The sequence below is a fragment of the Prunus mume genome, linkage group LG4 (genome assembly GCF_029339155.1).
Source record: "Prunus mume cultivar Tortuosa linkage group LG4, ASM2933915v1, whole genome shotgun sequence".
NCBI classification, from domain to species: Eukaryota; Viridiplantae; Streptophyta; class Magnoliopsida; order Rosales; family Rosaceae; genus Prunus; species Prunus mume.
The window spans coordinates 23,503,316-23,514,046 of NC_142701.1; the positions used below are offsets into that span (position 1 = coordinate 23,503,316).

Below are 10,731 nucleotides of genomic sequence, written 5' to 3' on the forward strand. Positions count from 1 at the left end.
TTATTTTAAAAGAAAATAGTACTTAACTAATTTTTTGGTCTACATTGAGGCCACATGAGAAAAAAATTAGGAAGGGCTCACTATTATACCCAATACAGGGACCCAGATTATAAAAATACTCTATATAAAATGGACTTCAGAAACACACCTAAAGCTCATTTACAACGTAATAAAGAAGCTTTTAACTTCTTATAAATTACAAAATTGCTATCGATTTCTTAAAATAAGCCAAACCCAAAACCTCATAAAAAAAAATCCAAAACACTCAATAGGGTTCAAAGTAATTTAATAATCAAAATTAAATTCAATAGAGCCAGCTATTATTTTTTGAGTTAAAAAAAAATTATTTATAGAAATTAAATGATGTAAGGTTTATTTATATCATTAGTACTAAAAACGGAAATATAATTAAATATCTCAAAAATTAACAAGGCTGGAAGATAAGTTACTGACAATATGAACCGAGCAAGCAACTCTGCATTCACTGATACTGATAGTAAAAGAATATGTTACATTTAGTGTACACTGAAGATACCCCTACAACATTATCTTCATTACATAATATCAACAGTAATGTCCTAGAAAGAATTTCAACAAAAACATGCTGCCACAATGCCAGACTAACTCTTAGGTACACAAGTTCTCTAACTCCGATTATCACCATCTTTCGTGTTTTGTTCTATCTCCCTCAATGTGTCGACGAGAAATGTAATGAAATAATGTCAAAGCAGCCATCATCAACTCATCAGAGGTATAAAAAAATGGTTGGTTTTGGCATTATAACATTTTTGTTTCTGGCCAACCTACACCTACTCAATGGAGAATGTACAAATTAGTGAGGAAAAAATTCAAGGACAAAGTGGAAGGCACTAATCTACAAACAAAGAGCAGAGGGTTATGTACAGGAGGCCATCAGCTATCTTCTTTTGCTTGGCAGAAGATCGTAAATATTGATCTGATGACAGCCAGTCTCCATGTATGCACACATACAAGAACACATTGTCCATGGCCTGATGCTCAGTATTCCTGAAAGAAAAGAAAAAACGAGTTATGGTTATGGTTAAGAAATTTTTTAAACAGTTTACATATTTTGATACTGTTTTTTTATTCTATATTAAACCCTACAGCTCCCATCAGTGAGACTTATAATATAATAAAAAGAGGCATTTGTTGCAATGCATCATGCAGACTTGAGGCATTTGGTGCTTACATGCATGTCCCATGCAAAAAACACCATGTAGTGAAGAAAAATGCTGAACAATTACCGCAGTTGGAAGACAGCAAAAATATAGATAGAATTAGTCTCTCAACCAGGTCATGGCAGGGCTGCTAAGCGCGCAGACACTCCAGCCATCAATCCCATAAAAACAGAGATCACTTGGCTGGGTGCCATGAAAAACGACATTCACGAATCATATGAGTCGCTCTCTATTAACCGGATTCAAAGAAACGTGCCACTGCTGAATATAACTGTTCTTCTTCGAATGGCTTTGACACATAGTCATCCATCCCACACTTCATGCACTCTTCATTTGAAGCCTGAATCACATCAGCCGTCATAGCCAATATTGGCGTGTGCCAAGTTTGGATGTTGCTGAACATCTCAATTGATGGTTCCTTGGATGCAAGTTTCTCATTTACCTCACTCTCCATACCACGGATCAGCCGAGTTGCTTCAAACCTGCACAATTTTAGACAGTATTAAACTACAATCAATACTCAAAATGGGATTATTATATCGGCAACCAGTCATCATAGATGCTCAATACCTAAAACATTCATTTTTAACCCATTATCTTTTCCCTTCATATAAAATGATCATCTGGCATAGCAAGCAATCATATTAATACAAGTGTGAAACAAAAATGTAGAACTCTCTGACCAGGTAAGCGAACAAGATAGTATGAAGTTAAAATCTTAGAGACCCAATAACATAAACACTGTCCAATTCATTAGTACTTGCTAAACTTGAAGAATTAACATAGAAGAAACACCAAATATCAGCCACCAATTGACCAATAAGCAAGAAATTCTGGTTCTAAGTTACCAGCCAATACGCTGAAAGTTGACCTCATTGATTCCAAGTGAGGCTGCCATCAGGTCTTCTATATGCTGTCAACCAGGAAGGGTGGTAGACCTATACTAGGATCCTTAGCTATGTAGGATCTGTACTCTAGCTTCCTTTGCATTCAAAGCTAAAACAAGAATTTGAAAATCAAGAGTAGGCAGATTGATTACCCATCCATTTCTGGCATTTGGAGATCCATAAAGCAAGCATCAAAATTGTGTGGTGGCTTGAGCATTAATAAAGCAGCCTTTCCGCTGTCCACACAGGTGACAATTGCTCCATACTTCTTTAAAGCACCTTCAGCCACTCTTCTGTTAACTGCATTGTCATCCACCACCAAAATTTTCTTCTCTCTCAGTAACTTTCCCAGAGTAGGTTTTTTAAGATTTAGAAGCCTCTTCTTACGACTTCCAAGGGCATCTTGGAAGCAAGCAATTATGACACTTAACCGAAGAGGCTTGATCAATACTTCATCTACAAGACCAGCAGATGTTAGTTCCTTGCGTTCAGTAGGTGTAATGGATGTAGCCAAGAGAAATATCTTCGGAAGGTTTATGAGGGATTCCACGTTGTTGCTTTGCCTGTGCTCTTTAAGCGACTGACTGAATGTAAGATCAGTTTCTTTATCCCAAACATCTTTGTCAATAAGAACCATGGTCAACTGTGAGGAGAGACTGCATGCAAGACAGTTAACAATGCATCAGCAACATCAAACCCCTAGTTGCAAAGTTATTAGTAGAAAATTTACATTATTCAACTCCATAGAAGAAAAATCTTTTTGTCATGTTTATAGTAATTAGATGCTAGAGAAGAATATTAAAACCATGAGTATTCAATGATGTGTTTCAGGACTTAAAGGCAACTTCAAATATAAACTATAATTGAAAAAGTAAAACTTACCTTGTATTGACAGAATTAGATAGATAAGAGCATGCTGATTTCAGACTGGAAGCTGTATCTACAAATATCCCCAACCTCTGCACATGGTATTTTGTGACCTCAGTTCGGATGATACTTTTATCTATTACCAATGCTCTCAGCCCTTGAAATTCTGAGACAGCTGGTTCATACTGTTGCCACTTTGTCTCTAGAGAACTGTTTTCTCCCTTTCCAAAAGATCCAGTAAATGAAAAGGTACTGCCAGTCCCAGGTTCACTCACAAATCCTATCTCCCCACTCATGAGATCTACCAGACGTTTGCTAATGCTCAATCCTATTCCAGTGCCGCCATAAGTTCTAGAAGTTGAGCTATCTGCCTGCATAAAAGGTGTGAAAATGCGACTTTGTGCATCAAGAGGAATTCCTACACCAGTATCCTCAACTGTTACTAGTAATTTGATCTTATCAGGTTCCTCCATTGTTGTGCTGCTTAATGCTTTAAAACATTCCCAGCTTTTCCATCTATCAACAACGGGAAAGCCACTCAATGTATTATAAGTTTTGTTTGAGATGTCTCCAACTAAATTCAAGCCTTGTCTTAAAACTTCGTCCATAACATCCGGTGGAGCCCTCACTTCATCTGCCAGATGCACCGAGACAAATATGTGTCCTTTGTCATGGGTGAACTTCAATTTAAACAAACAAACAGACAATTAGCATAACAGTTAAGTAATGAATGAAACCTGTAAGATTTTTTATATGCGTAAAATACTATAAATTATGGATGGTTCTAAACATAACCATCCGATTGACCTAAATTTTAGCATAATTCATGGAAACTGCGGACCTAACCACATACAAGTCCCAAATTCCCAATTATATTGTTTCATTTCTGACCTTTAGTATAATACAGAGTTTATTTGCGTTAAAGACCATCATAATCATATCAGTTATATCTTCAAGAGCATCTCAAATAGCACCTTGTAGCCTTTCATTTCAATTTAGGGAAAGAAAAAGGGAAGTTATCTGCAAACAAGTATTAAGAAACTTATCTAACCTTAATTGAATTCCCAACAAGATTTGTAATTATCTGCCGAAGGCGTCCAGGGTCCCCGATGACAACCTCAGGTACCATATTGGAGACATACACAGCCAACTTTTCTCACCCCAAACAAAACCCAAAACCACAAGAGCTGGTATCAGCAACCACAGAAGAAGAAATCAACTAAGAAGGTTATAATTAGTTTTATTTTACCTCAATCCCTTTCTCATTAGATTTCCCAGACAAAAGTGATAGAACATTATCAAGCACTGAACGCAAATCAAAAGGTACGGTTTCAAGTTCCAGCCTGCCTGATTCGATTTTGGCCTGATCAAGAACCTCATTTATCAGTGATATCAGCTCTCTCCCACTAGCATGAGCAGTCTCAGCATAATCCTGTTGGTTCGGTTTTAGATCAGTGTCCATCAGCATTTGGAGCATACCTGGATTTTGATTGAAATTATTATCAGATTATGCAATCTTCAAAGTTTTGCACAATACTAACTGTTTCACTAAAGAACTTCCCAATTACCTAAAACACCATTCATTGGTGTCCTGATCTCATGGGAAACAGTTGCAAGGAACTGCAAAAGAGAGAGATGTTCAGCCACAGGATGATACAGAAACATCGTGTAATATACAAATAAGTGAACAATTGGACAAATTTCTTTTTTCTTTGGGGAGAGGGGACTAAGACTAAATATTTATGAGAAAATCTTCCAGGCATAGGAAATTCTTATTGCTAATAAACAAAATGTACCTGAGATTTGGCCACATCTGCAGCTTCTGCACGAACTTTGAGTTCCATCATCTCACAATAGTCTGCCTCCACTTTTGCTATTCGGCTTATGGCCGCATGAAAAATATGACCAACTAGCAAGGTAATGACTAGGACTCCCATTGATGCACTTACTGCTGTCAAAGGAAACGGACGTTTTTGCTTAAACCTGCAACCAAAAGAGAACTGTATTGGATTGGAGAAAAAAAATCGCAATTCCACATATTTGGGCTGATATAAATAATTGATGTATGAGATCTAACCTGCAGTGCATTTCATGCTTGCGTTGTGGATCACCAAAATCAAGATTGCTAATGTGCAACAGCCCAGTATCAATAACATCAGTACCATACATGTTGACCGGAGCAGATGCATTAGTTGTATCATAAACATTCACAACAATTGTTTGCTTGCTGGCAAGTTGGTGCAGAAGCTTCTCCACCAGTGAAGGTACATCATAAGATGCACCTAGATACCTATTTATGAAAGCCCCATATAAAAACCAACTTCAACTTCTAGATACTAACACAAAATAATTCAAAAACACAAATCACGGCCATAAGAAATCAAGAAAAATCCATGGTTACAAATTTACCCCACAGTAGCTTGACTACGATGCTCTGATGTGGCATCTGGAGGCAAATCAGTATCATAGACAGCGAAAGTGAGTACAACTCCCAGGTGATTGGATTTCAATAGCTTAAAGGGGGAAGTCAGTACTCCCTTTGCAGTTGCCCTTGCTCGCAAGATGTTCTCACGGTCTTCCTACATTGTATAATTAGTAACATTTCATATTAGATTATCAGAAAAGTTATTGGATATCAGAATATGCTTCTGCAAGAACAGCTTGTAGATGTAAATCTTGCCAAAGAAAACACAATCTTGGCATCTGCTGATACCATATAGTCGGATCTCAACTGGTACATACACTTCTCAATCACGAAGGCTGACTACAATTCAAGAATAACTGACCAGTATTAAGTAGGCCCACAAAAACCAAACAGTCTCGAGCATGCAAACAGGTGCATAAGAATGTCTTTTCAAAACCATATAACAATGCCAAAGTAACAGAATCAAAACATCATTGACCTTGGCACTTGGACACCCTAGTGACATCAATTATCACCACTGTCTTTAAATTTATCCAGAACACACCTAGTCATAACAAATAACTATATACGATGCATACAACTGGAGAAGATGTACTATCTCTGCCTTCTTGTAGGTCTCATTCGGCATGAAGGATAGCAATGCTTAGTCTGAGGCATGTGGTACAGTTGAAGTGGCTAAGAAATAAAAAGTTAAAACAAAAGCAGAGAGAGAGAGAGAGAGAGAGAGAGAGAGAGTAATATGGAAGTCCAAAGCTAAAAAAGCAAACCTTTCCTGACATCATGTCAATAGAGACAATATGGGAGACAGTTTCTTGAGAAAATATCACAGGTGCATATTCATCTTGAATGGGGGCAGGGGCCAAGCTTTCTGGAAGAAAATCTTGGACTAGAGTCTGGTCCTCAGTTTCCATTTTTTTTATTGCCCATCCATGTTCCTTCTCAAATTGTTCCCTCTCAGCATGAGTAACTTTTAAAGCATAAGCAACACCACTAGTAAGGGGTCTCTCAAAAGCTGTTCTCTCTGTGTATTCACCAAATGTTTTCTGTGGAAAGAATAATGTACAAGGTTAAACACTGCTTCACAACCGCATAGCATTGCATAAGAGTAAAGTTACTCATTATATTTTCCTTTCCTTGTTCAATAAAATATAAATTATTGAATTGCATCCTCAGAGTGCCTACTAAGCTGGGCGTATCTAAGGGGATAAATAACTAACCTAAGTTATATATGAAAAATTACCTGATCAATTGCTGAGGGATGTTTCCCATGGTGAAAGGTGGAGACAAGAATAGCCAAAGCATGAACATGATTCAAGCTCACATTAAACTGATCCTGCAACATCCGTGCTCGTTCATCACACATGTTGGCAAGTGTTTCTTCTCTCCACAAAAAATCTCTTTCATTCAAGTGCCAAAATAACCAAAATGACGTAATGACTCCAAATACGAAAAATACTATTAGTAGATTCTTCCTCCACTTTCCAGCAACCTTAGGAGGACTTTGGGCTTGCTGTTGCTGTTTCTCTGGCTGCACCCTCCGAGCCAATGGCTGCTCTTGAACCATTTTCAGTTGCCAAGTAAATGGCCACTCATGATCGAGCTTTTGTTTTTGGTTCCTCCACAATTTCAAAGAAAAACCAGACATTTTGTAGATCAAGACCAATCCAACAAAAGCCCACCAATATTGTATTACCATGATGCAAAGCATCTGAGAATCATCCTTTGCACACTCCACCTGCACCCCTGATCCGAAATTTTTCTAATAAAAGAAAAACAAACAAAACATTTAGTTATTTTGTGCCATCTCTGATGAGTTTTGTTCTTTCCAGAATAGTAACATGGGTACAAATTATTTACAGAGTTTGTACAGAGATAGAAAAGCCATCACCCACATCTTCACAGACTGGAACACGAGTTTGAATTTTAATATATGTATTAGATACATGATCCTGGCATGGAATCATAGCAACAACTCAAATGGGAAAGAAGTTAAGCAATTGTGACAGGAAGTTCCTTTACGAAATCTAACACAGTGCAATCTCCTCCATTTGATCATCAATTTAGTTTTTTTCTTATCCAATGTTTTAAAAAAAGACAGTCCAGACTGGCTCGTTAAACCTAATTAACACTTTCGTTTTTTTTTTTTTTTTTTTTTCCTTTGATGTGTTGGGAAAGAGGTTGATCATGATTCACACAAGTAGTCAGTATGCATATCATCTATGGTAACATTGGTATCTGAACTGTAACCATGACACATCCATGGTTCAATCTAAGCATCAAAGTTCTACCTTTTCACAAATCCTATTAGCTGAAATTGTAGACTTCGGAGTGCATGATACAGATTTGTCCTCCAGCAATGACAGGTGAAGCTCCCTGGGGATGTTCTCATCTTGAACCAGGCATTGGTCCCTGGCTTCTACATTTTCTGTGACCCATTTATGACGCTTCTGAAACTCCTGACTATTTGAACATAGCACCTTCAGAGCACAGGTAATGTCATCACTTAACATCATTCCAAGTCCTGGTTCTTTGGTACATTCAAGGGATGCAATCTGCAATACATGGAGACTAATGAGAAGAAGTTGAAAACGGGGACGTGTGAAAGCTTTTTCTTGTAACTATGTAGTTTTCTCCTCTTGATGCATAGAGACGGCTCAGGAACCTTACATATGATTGCTTAAAGTGACGTGTTATCATTTGAACGGGAAAATAAATAGCGAAATCAACTGATCAAGAATCCACTATTCAGTTAATATCCTTGCTACAAATGTAGAACTATAGCATCGTAACATAATGCTATAACTCATAGTTGATGCACAAATGTTTTGTGTTGCTTTACTTTTCCGGCATAACCTACAGATTTTGGTGGGCTGTTATAACATATGTGGAGTATTGAAGTACATTAGATTCATCGTTTTATAGCAGCTTAAAGTTTGGGAAAACCCAGTAATTCATTGTAAATCTTAAGGGGTAGAAAGAAGAATACTGAAGTGTACAGAGATACTTAGACAAAAAAAAAGAAGTGTACAAAGATACAGCTAGAAAATCCGTTGATTAAAGAGATTAATCCATTAAGCTATAACGAACATAAGAAGATACACACACCAATTTCTATCTCGTAGGGAATTAAGATTAACAAATTGACTTTACTCCAACTACAGGATATCCAAAAACCAAAAGAGAAAACAATTTCCTGAATTCAGTCTCGTGTCTTCCAAGTATTGCAATTCCTATCTTAATGTGAAATTATTTTACTCTTCACTCCAAAGTCAAACCGTATACAACTGAAAGATCATTTTAAGTGTGAAACTTGTTCTGGAAAGGAACACCATGTTGTACTTTAACACTAGTCTGTTCAGCCAAATTGATAAACCAAAACAAGGAGTTTTTAAAGACAAGCACTTGCTTTAAGCACCCTCCACTATAAGGTACAAGCTGCAAATCAAACAAACAAAAGGAAAAAAAAAAAAAAAATGCTTAAAGATGCAAGTTTAAGAGCTATGAATACAACACCTGATCTGATTCGGAGAATAAGGAAGCTAAAGCAAGAAGCTGGTCCTTGCTGACATTGAAATGCTGCTGCAGGATCCGAGCTTTCCCTTCAGACATGTCTGGAGTCTTCTCTCTCATCCCCAAAGTACCATCATTGAAACCCACGAAAAACCAAATAATTGTAATAAAACCTAAAAGTCCGAGAAGTAGAAGCTTCCTTCTCCATTTTCTGACACAATTAGGCCCATGCAAAGGCTCCGTTGCCTTATTCAACTTGAAATTACCAGGTAAAATGCCATTAAAGCCGGAGACCCTGAAATTCAGATACATGATACCAAAACACACCTATTTAACTTCACAAAGATCCTTGAAAGCTTGACAGAAACCTTCTTCCAGCTCCAGCAGGACAAGTCATGAAAACCAGACCACCAAGAGAACCACAGACTGAAATTCAAACAGATTTGCTGAAAACCCAGTATAATTTCACCAGAACCAGCTCATTAAACTCGTCAAGAACAATGCTTTATGGCAAACCTTTGACAGAGACTCAACAAAGATGTGAAATTGCATGGAACCCACTTCAGGTTTCTAAAGCCCAACTCTCCAATTAACCACCAAATCCATAAAAGTTAAGTGGTCCAGCTCCATTTCTCTCTCCAGACCTCCTTTGGTTTTCCACTTTCAAGTTCAATACTAAGTTCATGTCTTTACATCTGTGAAGCATGTAAAACCCATCAAAACCACACCTTTTCTGGAGAACACTGAAGGGTACTACCAATCATGCCAAACAACAAGCTGAAAGAAACCCCTATTATTATTTGGGCAACCTGTGAGGAAATCATTAAGGAGATAAGCGAAAGAATTGGCCTTTTCCTATATCAGGCTCTTTCTACCACCCACACTTCTGTGCAACCAAAAAGAAGCATCCTGAGTGATACATTTTCAAAGAAAAAGCCTGAACCCAAAAATAAAAAGAAAAGAAAAAAAGGATTGGACCGGAGTTGGTTTCTATAGAATTCCAACTGGAATCAATTATCAGAGTGAGAAAAAAAAATACATGTGCCCCTCTTCTTCTTTTCTTTTCTAACCCCACACTCTCTTATTCTCTCTCTTCAGTTTTGGTGTCCAGCATTTGATTTGAGGGGCACATCATTATCTCATCATCTAGTGGGGGAAGGTTAAGCAAAAGCAAACAAAACCCAATATCAAAATTACCCACAATACATAATAACCAGAGCTTTTCCAATTTTCTAATTTTTTTTAAGCTTGATTTATTAATTTTCCTTCATTTTTCTGTTCTGGGCCCCTTTTACTTTTGTAATAGTTGAAAGAGACTGCACCATTCAGTGTTTAAGATGGTGTATCTGCTCCCCTGCTGCAATGCAGGCATACGGACGTACAGGTGTGTGTGAGAGAGAGAGAGAGAGAGAGAGAGAGAGAGAAGAGTTATTCAGTAAATATAGGCAATGAAGAGGAGAGGTTTCCACCCAGACTTGAGTTTCTTTCTTCTTTCTTTGCTTCTTATTTTTTTTCTTTTCCAGAGAGAAAATGACAGACAACAAAAATAAATTTTGAAATTTAGATCTCAACTAATGTTGGAGTATTGTTTATTTTACTATTGTTTTGTGTTACCACCCACATTATTTGCTGATAAAAAGATATGAAGAAAAATAAATAAATAAATTTCTTTTTTTGTGTCTCTAGTATTTTACTACACATAAACAAAAAAATCGGCAATTACTCGGGAACTGAGTTAATGGGTACATGTGTCAAGATTCTTAATCTGCAGTTGTGTTTGGAAGATATATTTAATGATGGGGGCATCTATGAATATGTGTGTCGGCTATATACCTTACCCTCC

The 10,731-nt window shown here is 37.2% G+C and overlaps 1 protein-coding gene across 1 annotated transcript; it reads right to left on the reverse strand.

The window, feature by feature from the left end:
• Window positions 1–449: 449 nt before the first annotated feature.
• Window positions 450–9,938, reverse strand: HK2 (histidine kinase 2). The gene is made up of 14 exons (XM_016793995.2): window positions 8,892–9,938; window positions 7,667–7,930; window positions 6,619–7,137; window positions 6,146–6,421; window positions 5,363–5,532; window positions 5,031–5,243; window positions 4,750–4,936; window positions 4,522–4,573; window positions 4,203–4,432; window positions 4,005–4,103; window positions 2,969–3,633; window positions 2,239–2,742; window positions 1,266–1,681; window positions 450–1,026 (listed from the first exon to the last, which is right to left on the reverse strand). The coding sequence occupies exons 1-13, from the start codon at window positions 9,198–9,200 to the stop codon at window positions 1,432–1,434; spliced, it is 3,738 nt and encodes a 1,245-aa protein (XP_016649481.2). The 5' UTR covers window positions 9,201–9,938; the 3' UTR covers window positions 450–1,026; window positions 1,266–1,431.
• Window positions 9,939–10,731: the final 793 nt, after the last annotated feature.

Coding starts and splice junctions, on each gene's coding strand:
- HK2 (XM_016793995.2), bottom strand. CDS start 9,200: ATGTATCTGAATTTCAGGGTCTCCGGCTTTAATGGCATTTTACCTGGT. Junction 6,422..6,618: donor ATCCCTCAGCAATTGATCAG/GTAATTTTTCAT, acceptor TTCTTTCCACAG/AAAACATTTGGTGAATACAC. Junction 4,104..4,202: donor CTAATGAGAAAGGGATTGAG/GTAAAATAAAAC, acceptor GGGTGAGAAAAG/TTGGCTGTGTATGTCTCCAA.